The 16,746-nt window shown below is 32.0% G+C and overlaps 1 protein-coding gene and 1 pseudogene across 1 annotated transcript; both read left to right on the forward strand.

Annotated features, from left to right (window-relative positions):
• The first annotated feature begins 4,450 nt into the window (after window positions 1–4,450).
• LOC123225293 lies at window positions 4,451–8,846 on the forward strand (annotated as a pseudogene).
• Window positions 8,847–12,453: 3,607 nt separating this feature from the next.
• Window positions 12,454–13,629, forward strand: LOC123226596 (AT-hook motif nuclear-localized protein 28-like). Its single transcript, XM_044651146.1, has one exon. It carries the CDS (start codon window positions 12,493–12,495, stop codon window positions 13,354–13,356), a length of 864 nt encoding a protein of 287 aa, XP_044507081.1. The 5' UTR covers window positions 12,454–12,492; the 3' UTR covers window positions 13,357–13,629.
• Window positions 13,630–16,746: the final 3,117 nt, after the last annotated feature.

Consider the following 16,746-nt stretch of genomic DNA (forward strand, 5'->3'; position numbering starts at 1 on the left):
CATAAGAATTGACACTCAACAAATAACTATCGAGTGACAAGTTACAAGAATAATGACCAAACATATTAGTTATCCATAGATTAGGCTATAATACATATAAAAAGTTTCATCACTTAGAGACAACAATAAGAATTCTACTTTATAGTTGAAATTTTTAACACTTATGAGATTCCCTTCATGTTTCATTTTGTGCCACAAGAGAAAACTATCATCTCTTATCAAATCGAGATTATATAATTAATGTAATTATCTTTTTATCTTATACAATTAAAATTTAAATAAATTTCTAGAATCATATTTGAATGAGGAATGTTTAGATACAATTTTTATATGTAACTCCACATTTTTGTTTTATAAATTTAAAAAAACTATGCAAAGATAGAGACATAAAAAAGAGACTCTAAAAATTTACCAGAGATCCTATATATATAATATTTTCTTTTAATTATTTTACAAACTTAATGGAAACATCTTTTCTAGAGATAAATACATAACTGAGAATGTAGGCTCTCAAATTATGGGCAAAAAAAACCACCTTAAAATCTCTCGTTTTTATTATTCGTTTACTTTCTTAATGATCAAATAATTATATAATGAATAACAAAATTATCCCATAATTCATATCATCATTGTCATAGTTTGTTTTGCCCAAGGCTCGATATTGTGTACTTTCATTGATAATGAAAAATCATATCAACAATTTGACATTAAAATAAGGTATATTCCATTGCAAATATTTGATCATTGTCAATCTCTAGTATACCATCATTCTAATGGCTTATAAAAGATGAAACATATAAGTCTTATATGAGCAAATCTCTTAAGAATCTAACTATAATTGTAACATTACTCCCCCAATACCATCTAGTTCTACCATTAAAAAATAGCTAGCTTGATGGTTGAGACGTAGTAACCAACATCTAATATGGTTCAGCAACCATATATAACAACTAGTGACTCCATCGATGTCACCAAACAAATATACCTTGTTGCCCTAGTAACACCTTCATCATCATCAGGACCCTCAAACCCCTTAAAAGGATCAATTGCAACAAGAACAACTTTCCACACAATGATCACATGGTCTCATCAATGGTGCCAATAGCAAGGTGCCCATTTATGGGATCTTGAATCTTCTCCAGTGCGTATCACAACCTAAACCTACTAGCTCTTACCAAGGGTTTTCCCAATTGAGACAGTAACAAGATGTGTTTTAGTATAAGACCTAGAATTTATCCAGTGAATGACACACCCTAGACTTGTAAGTGTTCCTTACTCGGTTGCTAAATTGCTCAATTTTGTATAATTAGTGACATGTAGTAGAATGATGGTGTTTCTTCCTAGAACGACCTTTGGTCTTCAAGAACGAGTGTTCCATATTACCTTCATGACTTATTTTCATCCTAAACTTGTTAGAATCATGAACGAACTTAGAGACAAGGTTGTTCCATGTGTAACGACTTGTTTAGAGAGTGGAATTAACATTCCTTATTTGATGAATGAGCGTTTCATCCTCATTATTCAACTGTGTCTAAATTTTGGTAGAACAAACAATAATCAATGAAACTAGATTGTTCCTAGTTGAACAAGCACTCAGGGAAATAGGATATGTGTTCCTATTACTTGGAATGGGAGTTCCAAACATTTTTTTTCCACATTTTCACCTTTTGGTCATGACGCATGTCATGTCTCAAAATTTTGATAATTCATTTAACTCATTTTACTTGTTTTGATACATCACAACACATAATAGTCCAACACATTATATAGTTGATAACAAAATCATTCTACAATTCGTATCACCATTATTATAACCTCTCTTTTAAAGCACTTTATATTGTATACTTTAAGTTGGTGACAAAAAATTGTATCTTCTCTTCAAGTTTTCCATAAACTTTTAATCCCCTAAATATAGCAATTTCACTTCTAATTTAAATATAAAAATGTTTTCTAATGGTTTTTTTCTCTCAAAAAAACTTGAAATAATAATTTATCTCTTATTACCCTAATTTCTTTATGGTTTCTCAGGCTAAGAGTAAAATATTCATAATATTACTAACAACCAAATGACTTCCAAAATTAGGATAAAAGTGTTATGTTTGGGAAATGTTGTTTTTAAATTACTTGAATAAAATCTAAGGATAGAAATGTTAATACTCTTAGCTTAATGTCCTAGAATACTATGAAAAGCTCCGTGAGACATCCTTGTTGGTATTAGATGTCATAAGCAACAGTATGAATGGTGTAAGTGGAGTGTTTAAAGAAGAAAGTATAAATTTAAAATCTATTAATAATATATCAAGATCAAAATTTTAATTTATTTAGTATAGTAATTATTAAACTAATAATTGGATTTAAGATTTTCTCTGTTTGATATAATTTATTAATCTCGTAAAAACAATTTGTCTTACATAAGGATTCTTGTTTAAAAAAAAAATTGATACATATCACCCCATGTCAACTAATTATCAGAAGTCCCATCCAATTGGAACTTCAAAGACAAATCACTTTTAAATTAGAGTAATTAATTTTAGATGATTTTATCTAATATTTGATTTCCTGAATTAAAAATATATAAGTTAGGGTTAAGAGTGTGCATAATTTGATTCAAACTGTAAAAGCAAATCAAATTATTTAAAAATTATAATTTGATTTGATTTAGTTTGTAAAACGGTTTGGTTTAGGATGAAAATTTTTCATATTATTTTTTGCAATTTGGGTTATAGTTTGAGTGATTTTCAAACCAAACCAAACTATAAACCATGCCGTTTTTTTAAATATTATATATATATATATATATATATATATATATTATACTTATTTTATATGTTTATATTATTTTGTAGAAAACTGTAATTCAATTAATTTTATTAAATTATATATATAAATAAATGATTTTAAATAATTCAAATCATGGTAGTCAAATTATATATTGTATCGTGTATCAAAACCTAATTTTTCATACATGTATTGTGTATTGTATTGTATGATATATATTTTAAAAAATGAAATAATAAAATATTAATAAAATAATAGAAAATTTAATCGACGTTATTATTTTGAAAAATATCACAAATATTTTTAACATTTGAAAATTTTTTATAAACACTCATACTGTACCATCATTTTCTTTAAAAAATTGTATCGATCCGTATTGATAATTGTATCGTATCATAAGATACGTTTATTATATCATACTAATTCGATACATCTTATGATATGTATAGTTTTTCACTTATATCATATTATATCATAAGATATTTATTGTGTATTATAAGATATTGATAAATATGATTCAAATTATAATTAAATCGAATCAAACTGTATTTTTTTCAGTTTGTTTTGGTTTAAAATTTAAAATAGTTTGATTTGATTTAAAATTTTTTTTAACTATTTTCCTAATTTGGTTTAAAAAAGTTTTCTGATTGTGTCAAATTGAAACAGGTACACCTGTAATTGGGGCAGATAAGATAAGAGTTTTAGAACCCATTTAATTCGTCGGATGAATTTTAAAAGATAGCGTTGTAATTTGTTATACCATTAATTCATCCCTATGATTTTAAAACATTTCAAGTGACACGTATAACTATTCAAAAGACTATTTTGTAAGGTGGCTATTCAAAATTCAACCCAAACAAAACTACAAGTTGATAAGATAATACATAATAATAAGGTTGGATTTAAAGTAAGTTTATTTGGGTTTGAAATGAGTTTTACTCGAATGAGTCCAAACCGAGCTTTTCTTAAACGGACCCAAATACGAGTGTGAGTCTGAATTTTAAGCGAAAAACAAATATGAGTTTGAACCCAAACATGGGTTGAGTGAGCTGGGCTTGACTCGTAAGCCGCTCACTCAAATGAAAAAAATTTTAATTTGGAATAAACAATACCGTTTATTCCCTAAAATATGAGTCTAAAGCCAAGCTTTCGAGCTTGAAATACGAGCTCGAGTTAGAACACACGAGCCCAAACACTAAAATTATAAAACGAATTAAACACGAATATGTGTTTAACAAGCTCAACGAGCCCAAACCTAAGCTCAAGTTTGGGCTCATAAAAAATGAGCTGAAAAGGAATCAGGCCCTGTTTGGGCTTGGTTCGATTCATATCTAGCCCTACATAATAACTACTACATTTTATCGTAACATATGTTTAAGTTTCTAAAATTTAAGCTCAGTTTTGCTAGTCTAATCTAGTCTGAGGTAGAATCATTTTACTCAAAGGCTCTTAGGCTTTGATATGATCAAAACCGAATCTAAACACCTTTTGTTTAGAATTTATATAAAGGTGGTTTGAATTCGATTCCATTTTTAAGTTTGAAATTTGAAATTCAACTAAAATTTATAACTCAAATTTGTAACTCAAGTTCACAGCTTGTAAACCAATTGATGTGGTTTTATCTAATAAGTTTGGATTCTTTTATATTAATGGGTTAATTTTGGGTGAGAAAACTTGATTTATACCGTCAAGAGGTAAAAAGGTATTTTGGCAAACCTTGGTGGTAAACTGAATAACTCGGAAAATAACAAGAGCTGCAGTTTTTTGGTCCGCCGCAATCTTTACCCCAATGTTTAGGCGAGCCGATCCCAAAACTGTCTCTTCAGAATCAGAATAATTCTTCAAGCATCTATCTTTTTCTTTTTTGTATTTTTGAACTATTTAATATATATTTATTTTAGATTTAGATTAGCTAGTAGAGCAAATACCAGATCTCTTACATTTCGTTTTTTACTTAATCATCGTCATTATGACTTCTTCAGTCATCAAGATCGACGGTGAAGAGCTGGTCAACCCTCTTGTAAACCTCTCCATCTCAGATCAGGTACTTCATCTTCTCTCACCTCTATTATTGCCGGCGGATCTTTGTTCGTTTCTTTCTCGTTGTTTAGTTTGTCTGCATTGGTTTGTGGGAAACATTAGCTTTGTAAAACTTTTGATTATGATTTTGTTAAGTATTCAACTGATTTGAAAGAGTTTTTGGGTAATCTCTTAAAGTTGGAAAAGAGTTACTGAGATATTTCGTTGTCAAGCAATGGAGAAGTTCAGAATTGGATTTATTTATTTTTTTTGTCTTTTATAAGCGTTTGATTTGTGAAAAACAATAGCGTTGATAAAAAAATGTGCCTATTCAGCCGATTTGATAAATGTTTTTTTTTTTTTGTCTATGTCTTATACTTTCGAAAGGGTGAGAGATTTCGATATCAAGCAACGAAGAAGTTCAAAATTAGAAGTCTCGGTTTGCTTCAATGATTTTCAGCGAAATGAAAAGTTCTTTCCCTTTAATGGAATGAAGGGTCTGGACTCTACGATTGTTCTGATTTTAAAGGGACAAACCATTTATGGACAATTTAAGGGTGAAGGTGGAGAGTTGCAACTCACAAAATCCCAAATTAAACCCCTTTTCCAAGTTTATACACAGAAACCCATCCAGGATATACATGAAATTCATCAATACTTAAATCACCAAATTCACTTGATTAAAGATTGAATGAGAAAAGTCAAACAAAAATTGTCTCTGTCATCGTTGAAAGTTCGGTGTCTTCAAAAGGTAAAAGTGAAAGTTTGACCACTTTAATTAGTTCCTTCAATAGAGGAAAAAAACAAAGTTTCGTTGAAAACCTTGTTTTGCATTCTTTGGGTTGGTGAGATTTTTTGGTTTCAAGCAATGAAGAAGTTCAGGATTGAATTTTTCATTTTTTTAATGTTTTTCCTCGGCTTTTTCAGCCGCCAGACAAATCATTGGTACATACTGTTGTTTCCTTTTGTGAGATTTTGATTCTGGTAAAAATTAATTATTTTTTTCTTAATCTTATTTTTCAGAAGGAAATGCAAAGTAAAGCTGAGAACGATGAGATGGGATATGGGAACCATAGTGGCGTTTGTGCAATTTGCTTGAATAAGATTGTGCTTCGGGGAACTGCCCTTGTAAAAGGTTGCGAGCATGCTTACTGGTTTGTCTGATCAAAATCTCTAAATCATTTCGCTGTTATGTTGCAAATCTTAAAAGTTTTATTGTTGCTTATGATTTTGGCTTTCTCTCTGTGTGAGACTGTTCAATTTGATTCCTTACTTGTACCTTTCAAAGAACAAGGTGCTCATGAAAACGTTAGAAGGGAAATCCCAAGAATCTGTCCTATTGGTATGTATAGAGTTAAGCTTTTGGTACAAGTGTAGATTTAAGCTTGGTTAGTAAAAATACGAATTATTTTAATTGTAAACATGCTGTTCTGAATTTTTAAGTCCAAAACATATAAAACGCGTATTTTATTCATCCTTGCATTTTTAATTAATTATTATAATGTCATAATTATATAAAGCAAAAAACTCAATTTTTTGTTATCCAAATCTCTAACCTCTCTTATTAATTTTTAGTGATGAGTGAATCTTGATTATATATTATGTCATATTAGATTTAATAGTCAATTAGATATTTTATATTTGAATTGTTAACTAAAAAATCTATAAAAAGTGTTAAAATTATGACGGATATTGTCATATTTTTAGAAATATATTATTGATGATGTGTCATATTAAACCCATATATACACATTCCGTATTTTTTTGGGTATCTGAATTTTATGACTTTTTCTTACAAATTTATTTTTTACTATTTTTCTTATTATATCCGTATAATTCTCATACTGTTTTTTTCTTTTCCGTTCTTATATTTACTAACTAGGGATTTAAGAGTCTTCTTATAAGTGTTCTGATGTGTTGGTTTTTTTCTCAAATTCCTTTCTTCTGTTCCATATATGGTTATATAGCACTTTGGTGTAGTCTACCTAGGTGCCCTTGGACTGTCCCTTTAACAAATACTTCCTTCTGTTGAACACTGTTATTTTCTGCATGGCTATATATAAAGAATGAAGTGAATCTAAATGGAATATGAGTTGAGATTTTACTATTGGTTTTGTGGGAGAAGAGGTTTAGGCCTAAAATGTAAGGTACTGTCTTAAAGAAATGGATATGCATCTAAAAGAATAAAAGTAGAACTATGAATATGAGCAGAGGGCTGGATTCATTTCGAGCTCAAGGAGATCATTAGCGGGCAAGTAAAATAAAAAGAATTGTAAAATTATTCTTTTGGGTTTAGGATCATTTCTTTGAGCCTAAAATTCTACTTCTATATTTCTCTTTTTCGTTTCTCTTCTCTTTGTTTCTGCTGCCTTTTTATTAACTCATGCACATTTCATATTATTAACAACATATATTGCTATGAATAAGATAAAGTTTGTGTAAATATAGGAGAGTGAAATTCACCTAAGAGAAAAAGAAAGTAAGAAGATATTGTAAACTAAGAGCCAAACTAGTCACTCAAAACTCGGGTATTTACAATTAATTATATCACTTGCTTTCTTCCTTAATTTCTCTTACTCTCAAATATTTTTTATTCACTATATATTTTCTTTTTACAACTTTAGTGAATAAAATACAATGGTATAAGTGTTAAAGTGAACCAAGACAGACTTGAGGTAGCGTATTAATTTGGTGGTCAAAGTAAAATTTCAAGCTCACACTTGTGTTTATGTTTACTATACCTCTTTATATAGGTATTGCATAACCAGTTTCATCATTTGTATTACTTAAACCTTGCAACCACAAAAATCATCTATTTTTCTTTTGTTTTCCTTTGTTTTGTTGGGTGGAAATATTCATTTTAACCTATTCAGCTCCATATGAATAGTGGAAAGTTTAACCCATGTTTTTCTACTCAGTTATGCAATTACTTGCAATTGTAGCATTGATGGATGTTCATCCGTTACTTTGGCTGTGCAGTGTAACTTGTATCCTACAATGGGCTTCATACAATAACACACCTACCTGTCCTCAATGTAAAAATCCATTTGAGTTCCTTGATGTGCATCGTTCCCTGGACGGCAGGTAATATCACTAATCCCTTTCTCTAGTTGTCTTTTCAAGAGTCAGGTGGAGCTCCTTTTATTTAAGAGGCTGGGGATGTGGTCATGTGATAAATTGAATTGATTTGATGACATTATTGGCACTGAAAGTTTGAGCAGCAATGATTGGTTGGTTAATTAGACTGAGGACAGATTCAGGAGCAGGCTGGTATATACTATATGGTACAGAAAGGAAGTCTGGTATTTTTTTTACGAATCTAAAGATATTACAAATTAGAATTTTACCTTAAACCTATTCCAAGTGTGTGATCATTGATAATTATATACCATGTGTGTATTTGGGGATGATTTGCTAGATTTCGCCACATTTGGAGTGACTTCACAATGCTTTCTTGCATAATTGTTCATTAATTTTGTTTTGTTATGTGCAGCATTCAAGATTATATGATCGAGGAGAGTGTGTGCTTACTTCTTAAGGCCACATGGTTTAAACCTTTGGTTGTGGAGGAACATGAAGTGGTCTATGATGATCTGGAAGATTATTACCCATATGAGGATGAACAGGATGATCTGGATGAAGTTTACTTCAGTATTTCATCAAGTCTGCGTATTGGCAATAGAAGGTGGGGTGATAATGGATACGTTAGGGCTGGGCGGCAAGAAGCGAGGCCAGTATACCGCCCAAATCTGCAGCACTCAGGTGCCAGTTCCTCACGTGAGTATAAACAGAAAGAGATTGCAAAAAACACCCCAGCAACGGGGCGACGAGCAAGGAGGGCTCTTAAGCGCAAAGCTGCAGATAGGGCGGCTGCAGCAAAACATCAGATCATCTAGTGAGGTTGGGATGGAGCCTTGGCCCCTCGTGTTCTCAATAAAAAGCCATAAAACCTAGTGCATGATCGCCCTGTTGTACAGTATTTCCATGCTTCTAAGTATGTGAAATAATGACATTTATTTGGTTGGTTATGCAGTGAGATCTTATGAGTAGTTGAATCAATGTGCAATATCTTTTGAAAATTCAGCTTCAACTAGTCAACTGCTTGACTATGCAATTTCGTAATATTTTTTTTTTTATTATCATGTGAGTATATGCTATTTTATTTTGAATTTAAAATCACTAATTACTTAATGACACACACACATATATATCTATATAAAAACTCTTTGAGATGATATAACTAAATAATATTTTTTGACCTTAAAATTTTATTAATGTGTTTGTATCTCTAAAATATATTAATTTCAATTTAAAAATAATAAAAAAAATAAATTTATAATTAATTTTAGTTTGTAACATTTATCATTAGTGACATCAAGAATCGCCATTTTGATAAGAATTCTTAAAAAATGAGAATTCTTCATTTTATTACACCTTAGGTGGAAAATACTCATTTGACCTTGAATATATTCATAATCATCAATTGCCATTTTGATGAAATTTCCATACATATAAACTCAATTTTCTCTCATTTTCTATCTTTTTAAAAAATCAAACTCCACTCATAATTTTGTCCAAAATTCGATCATTCATGGTTTTTAACTTTTGATAGCGAAGATGTTTTGTAGAGGTTTTTATGTAAATAACTAAACTTTTAATTCTTATGCCCATATAATTGATAGTTGTCATTTTGACAAAAATACTTGAACATATAAACTCAAATTTTCTTAATTTTCCACCCTTTTAAAAAATCAAACTCCACTCATGATTTTGTCCAAAATCCGTTTGTTTGTAATTTTTAACTTTTGATGTTGAAGATTAAGTGTATATTTTGAAGGTCTTTGTTTTTTTTTAACAAAAAGGGTGATGGCATAAATAAATCTAACTTGAATGTTTTTCATTGTTTAAGTGTTTCATCGGTTGATTTTTCTATAATCTCATTGTATTTTTTAGAGTTTTGGTGATTGAAGTTTTAAATATTGTGGGTTTGTAGAGAATAAAAGTGTTTTTAGTTGTGTATCTTGCAAATATTGGTTTATTATTCTATTTTGTTTGATATTAGTGTTTTAGTATGAAGTATTTAAAAATAGATAGGATTACTTAGTAGTTTGTGTCATCGAATCGTATTCGTATCGTATTAGTTTAGATTTTGTGTAAACTAAATTTAAACTAACTTAACCCTTAAATATTTGAGTTGACCCAATTTGACTAAATTAATCTGAAATTATCTATTATTTTCATTTTTAAAAGTGTTTTTATCGTTTTAATTTTTTTACCAAATTATCTCAACTTACTATTAATGAAACACACAATATAAAATTTTGTCTTATTTATATGGTCTAAAAATTACATACTACAACTTTTAAAACACATCAATAATTTGACTAATTAAATTATATTCTAACTAAATAAAAAAAAAAAATATATATATATATATAAGTAATTCTAATTATATAAAGATATAATTATATATAATCTGTAAAGATTTCGATGATGATTAATATTGTCTTTCAATATTTATATAATTTGTCCTAACAAATTCTATTAAAGTAATATTTCTTTAAAACATTCAAATCGATTTGAGTCAAAACAAGTTACTAACAAATTCTATTAAAGTAATATTTTAATACTACTTGATTTAATTTTAAATTAAATTAGATTGATCTGAAATAAATTTTGTGTCAAAAAATTTAACCTTAATCTAAATTTTTTCGTATTATATTAGATTAATGAATTGTATTAAAAATCGTCAGTTTTATTAAGATAAGTGGATACCAAGAATGGTAAATTATTGATTATTTACTGAAAAAAAAAATCTTACCATCATTGTGGATAAAGCATAGCCATAAATATCATTTTTAAAAACATAAAATAGCATATATTTAATATTTTTTTATATAATTAAATATAATTTTATTTATATCTTAAAATTATTTAATAAATTAAAATAGACCTATAGTTTCACCTTTCTCACAGAAGAAGAGTATATAATTAAATAAAAGTATATAAAATTAGTCAAACAATCTAAAGTAGGGTTGGATTTGAATTAAGATGAGCTTGAGTTTGATTCGATTTATATATAACTGAGCTCGAACTTGGTTCAAATTTAATTTGGCTCGTTTTTTATTATTAAAATTATGTTATTTTGTATCAAAATTTTTAATTAAAAAATTTGACGAATAACTTAAGCTTGATTGAGTTCGTATAAGGCTGAGTCGTTTCAGATTTATTCAAATTGAACTCAAACTTGAGCTTAAATAAGCTCAATTCGAATCTAACTTTGGTCTGAAGCATAAACAAAATTACTTTTGTTATGAAGACCTAATAAGTTAAGCAAGTTCCTTTTTTTTTTTTTAAAGGTGGATTGGTGACTCACTTGTTTAATGCATTTATTTATGTATTTAAAATTGGCCAAACGACTATTTCCCACCCAAGGTTTAGTGTTTTCTCAAAAGTCCCCCCTTTAACTATGGAAACACCAAACACCCACCCATGGCCGGTTAGATTTAACCAAACCCTAACGGCTGAAAATTTTATCTCCTTTTGCCCCCCTAAACTTTAAAAACTGAAATTTTCCCCCGCCTAAGTTTTAAAAAATGACAGTTTCACCCTAGGGTTTGGTTTTGAAATCTCCGGCGACCTCTCCGGCTCCGTTGCCGACGGCCGCTCCCTCCGGAAGCAACCTCTCCTTCCGGCGATCTCTTTCCTCCCATTTGGAGGTCCGATCGGCGCCCGGAGACGTCGTGGGAGACGAAGACTTCGTCGGGAAGACGAAGTTCTTCGTCTTCCCAGACGAAGCCGATGTCGTCGTCCTCGTCTGGGAAGACGGTCGTCTTCCCGACGAAGTCTTCGTCTCCTACGGCGTCTCCGGGCGTCGATCGGACCTCCAAATGGGAGGAAAGAGATCGTCGGAAGGAGAGGTTGCTTCCGGAGGGAGCGGCCGTCGGCAACGAAGCCGGAGAGGTCGTCGGAGATTTCAAAACCAAACCCTAGGGTGAAACTGCCATTTTTTAAAACTTAGGCGGGGGGAAAATTTCAGTTTTTAAAGTTTAGGGGGGCAAAATAGATTCTATTTTAGTTTATTTTTAATATTATAGCTAAAATGACGATTTTACCCCTACCACCGTTAGGGTTTGGTTAAATCTAACTGACCATGGGTGGGTGTTTGGTGTTTCCATAGTTAAAGGGGGGACTTTTGAGAAAACGCTAAACCTTGGGTGGGAAATAGTCGTTTGGCCTTTAAAATTAATATATTTGGATAGCCCTATCATTCTCAATTTCATGTTAACTCTTGGAAGTATAGGCTTTATCAGTTTGTTGTTTTATGCCATCCTTCCAGTGACTAAGTCGAATTTAAATTATTTCTCGTATACTCTTTTGTTTGTCTGGTTGCCTTTTTTTTTGGTTAATATATACATTTATTTACAATAAAAAAATAAATATAATTTGACTGTACTGGATAATTATCAAATGTCCTAATACATTTGTCAAATTTTGGATGCTCATGTGGAAACGGGGACCCCACAAAAAGCAAATGAGTGGGCGTGTCGTCTGAACTTTTAGGGTTCAGAGGTGTTTTGAAGCAATAGTATTATAGCATATGTCAATCATTATCTGCAGACCCCATTACCCAACTCTTCAGTTCAGATTCTCGACCCTTCTCCCTCCTCTCTCTTTCAAACTTTCCGCTCTCCCATGGCTGACTACTCCCGAGCAGCTATCTCTCTCTCCCAACCCCACTCCTCCTCCGATGACTCCTCCGACCACACCTCCCCTCATCCCCCAACCTCCGATTCTTCCTCCAAAACCAAAACCATTCACAACACCACCGCCGCCACCAAGATGACTCATATTGACCACCACCAGCAGATTATTCAAACCCCTTCCGATAACACCCCAAGAAGACCTCGAGGAAGACCTCCCGGCTCCAAGAACAAGCCCAAACCCCCCATTGTCATCACCAAAGATACTGACTCATCCGTGAAACCAGTCATCCTCGAGATATCCGCTGGGGCGGATGTTATTGATCATATCATCAACTTCGCCAGAAGAAACCTCGCTGGTATTTCGATAATGAGCGCTTCGGGTTCTGTCTCTAATGTCACTCTCTGTCAACCCATTTCGCATGCTCCTTCACTCTCTTTACATGGACCCTTTAATCTTCTTTCACTCTCGGGCTCTTATTTAACGCCTTCTCTGAGTACTGGTGGTGCTGCTTCTTCTTCGCCTTCTTGTTGTTTCGGTGTAACTCTTGCAGGGGCGCGAGGGCAGGTGTTCGGAGGGTTAGTGGCGGGGAAAGTGACGGCGGCAAGTCAAGTGGTGGTGGTTGCAGCCACGTTCTCCAATCCTTCTTTTCATAGTTTGCCTGCTTCTGATGAAACTGAACAAAACTATCACCATCAACAACACCATCAGGAGATTAAACCGAACGAGCCTTCTTCGAGCGCGGGGAAGTCTATGCCGGTGTACGGTGTGGCTGTCACTAGCCCTACACCACTCAATTGTCAGATGTCTCCCAATGTCATGCATTGGGGTCCGCCTTCTCGTTCTCCTTACTAAAAAACATGTCCTTTTTGGTTAATGTTGAGTTTTTTAGCTGCTGTTGTTGTAGTTTGGTTTTGTTTTATGTGACTTTTTCTTTATTCTCTGTGGTTTACTTTATTTTGTCTTCCAGTTTCACAAAAGATTGCATGCCGGCCTCTGTGAACTGTGATGGCCTGAAGGGTGTGTAGTGCTTGGTCTTCTCCTCTCTTCTGATCTCTCGATGTTACTGTTACTTGTTTTTTGATAAGCCCGAGTGACCTGAAATTAGCCTGATGTAATGTCAGTTTCTGAAGGTTAAAATATAACAGGCCCGAAACCTCGGGAATGTCCCATTAACATTTCCAGATAACAAGTTTCAATATATGAACTGAACTGAAACAGTCTACATCTCCAGAACTGCAGCCATTCATAGATTTGCAAAGACTACTCTTCATGCTTCCTACGAAGTTTGAGTGACAAAACTGGGGTCTCTAAGGATGAGAACATAAGTTTGAAGCCCACGTATACAGATCAACGTCATGACTTATTTGTAAAAAGTGGTTGTGGAACTAACAATTGAATTCTAAGATTTACTTGTTTGATATGATTGAACTTAAAGAGATATTCTAGCTCACATAAATATTCTTCTTTATCAAAAAAAAAAAAAAACCTACATCATCCATAAGTCCATGTATCTTCTTTATCCCGTCTAAGGACACAAGATTAATTAACTAACAAGTTACAACTTGAATGGTTAAATATTCCTTTAATTATAAAGAAGTTATATTATAATGTTTTTGAGGTGGTTTATTTGGTATTGCCCATACATTATATATGTCCATATACATATAAATACGTATATTAGAAAACGGATCAAGTGAAAAGGAATTGAAAATCCAAATCAATCATATATAATGTAAAAGGATTTATGAGATTTGACTAATAATAACCTTTGATTGTGGGGCTACATCTTACAATAACTCCCGACCAACCTTATAAAGATATCTTTTAGGCATAATCAGACTTTATATTTTGTATCTTTTCTAGTTAGTGTGGTGCGTTTACATAACTAACCATGGAGGCCAACTAAGGTAATGTATAATTACAGCTTATTGGTGATAGCAATCTTGGTCAACATGGTTGCCAGGTTCTTTGATCTAGAAATCTTATTCAATAACAATATTATGTTATTTACCAATTTGCAAATATAATGATATTTTAACTGAGAATGCTTTGATTTTATATGAAACACTGGATTCTTAGCAAGATGAATGATGATTTGACTATGACTAAAAAATGCATTATTATCCTATCTTTTGCCCTTACCCTATGAGGAAAATTCTCCACTCTCTCTCTCTTCATCTTCGCTAGAAAAATAATAAAGTATTAAGGGCAACTAGGTGTCAATAATTCAAAATTTTTAAGAGTAATTTAATATCTAAGGGTTTAGAAAATATTAAGGAGAAGAGACGAGTCAAGAATATATTTATTCTCGTTCTCAATTACGAGGATTTTAGTTATCTTCATCTCGATCCCCATTCTTATATTTATTAAGGAATCTTTTTATCGTTCAAGGTGGGGGGGGGGGGGGGGGGGCGCGAGGGGAAGACCTAATTGTGGGAAATTTGTAGCTTTTGGACAACAGAATAACGATTAAAAATTTTAATTAACAGTCAATCATATTGCAAAAACCCCTTGTAGAGTGCTTTCATAGGACAATTAATTCATAAACATGCAAATAACACGCATAAGGTGTTTTACCCTTATACCTATATAGGCAACTCCTTTGTCTTTCGTTGATAACCAGAGGTTACTAAGTCGCTCTTAGAACTAAGTGTAACTCTGCTCCTTAGTATCCATTCAGAGTACGAATGGGAGTGGAGATCACAATTGTGCTCAAAGTTTGCTAGAACTTGAGCACAATTGTGGTATTTTAATTGAGAGAAACTAAGGACTTTCTCTCTTTTGCTTTTGACGACTAGGGCAACCCAAAATAAAAGATGAATGTGCATGTCAATTCTTCATGTAGGAAAGTTTGCGTACACACACACACACACACATTTATAAAGTCCACCCATGGTTTCATGTGAAAAATCATGAGTGTGATTTTCAACTTTTGTTCATGGACCTCTCTATCCTTACAATGAGACTGGGCAGTCTTGGCCATTATCCTACCTAGGTATTGCACTTTGCTTGGGTAATCCTTGCCTTATACATGTTTGGGCTTTGCACAAGTCTAGGGTAGGCTTTGCATTGTGTCACCCATACATTTTACAATGTATAGACGATCCCTTTAATTTCTTATTTTGTGATTTTGGCAATTACCAATTTTGTAGGCTTGGATAAGGATCAACCAAATTCGTATCCAACTACACAATCAATGCATGGAATCAATTGGGTTGGGCTTAGATTTATCCAATTGGATAAATCCAACCCTATACTTTCTCACAAACAACCTTAACCTTTAAGATTATTTTACTTTAATATTTAAGTACCATAAAATATACTCTCGGGTTTAAAGACTTTTTCGAAACTCGAAACCTTTTATTTGAAATCTAGACCAAATTCAACTCATATTTGACTTGGAAAAGCCTACACTTTTAGAGTTTCTTTTATATGTGACCTATGGACTCTTTATTAAGTTGATAGTGATTAGATTCGTATAAGACTTTCGACTCGACATCCTTTTAAACACTTATCAAAATTGACCTTTAACAAGACATTATGACCACTTGATTAGTAAAAGGTCAACATATGATTTCATAACCTGTCAATGATATAGTTACTCATATAATTTAATTTTTTCGTCTTATGATATCTTTTCATAGTCGAGGTATAGATAAAGTGTCTCTCTAAGGGATCCTCAATTTTATAGTTTAAGTTCTATCAATAGACAGAAAAATATCGAATCGAGTATTAACTCAATCCTACTGTGACCATAAGTTTAATTGATTGTTGCCATTTATCAGGAGCCCTAATCGAGATATCAACTTTTATACTCAAGAGTGACAAATCTTCTATTAATTTACCATAGCCTTCATACAGATCACCACATGGCCAAACACCACCTTTTTGGTAATCTTTTGATCGGACTACCTTGAGCTGATGTTAACCTATACCGATCTTTAGACAAGATAATCCAGTGATCTTAACTCTAAGGATCTCATGTACTTCTGTTTACTAAGATGACATATTTCATAGATGTTGGATCAACCATTCATATAGAATCCTCTTGGCAGATTAGTCTGGTGAACATATCTACAATGTTCACTCATGTGTTGCACCAAATTGTTAATAAATAATTTTGACATATGAGAACTATCATCATCTTTCGATGATATTATTCAATACTATAATAACTTTATCACTATTATGTGCCTTTGGTTGTGATAATATTTAAGGTACAAATATTTTAAGAATAACCAT

Source organism: Mangifera indica, chromosome 9 (assembly GCF_011075055.1).
Source record: "Mangifera indica cultivar Alphonso chromosome 9, CATAS_Mindica_2.1, whole genome shotgun sequence".
In the NCBI taxonomy this organism is placed as follows: domain Eukaryota; kingdom Viridiplantae; phylum Streptophyta; class Magnoliopsida; order Sapindales; family Anacardiaceae; genus Mangifera; species Mangifera indica.

What these genes read in the sequence shown, in the direction of transcription:
- LOC123226596 (XM_044651146.1), top strand. Translation starts at nt 12,493, where the DNA reads ATGGCTGACTACTCCCGAGCAGCTATCTCTCTCTCCCAACCCCACTCC.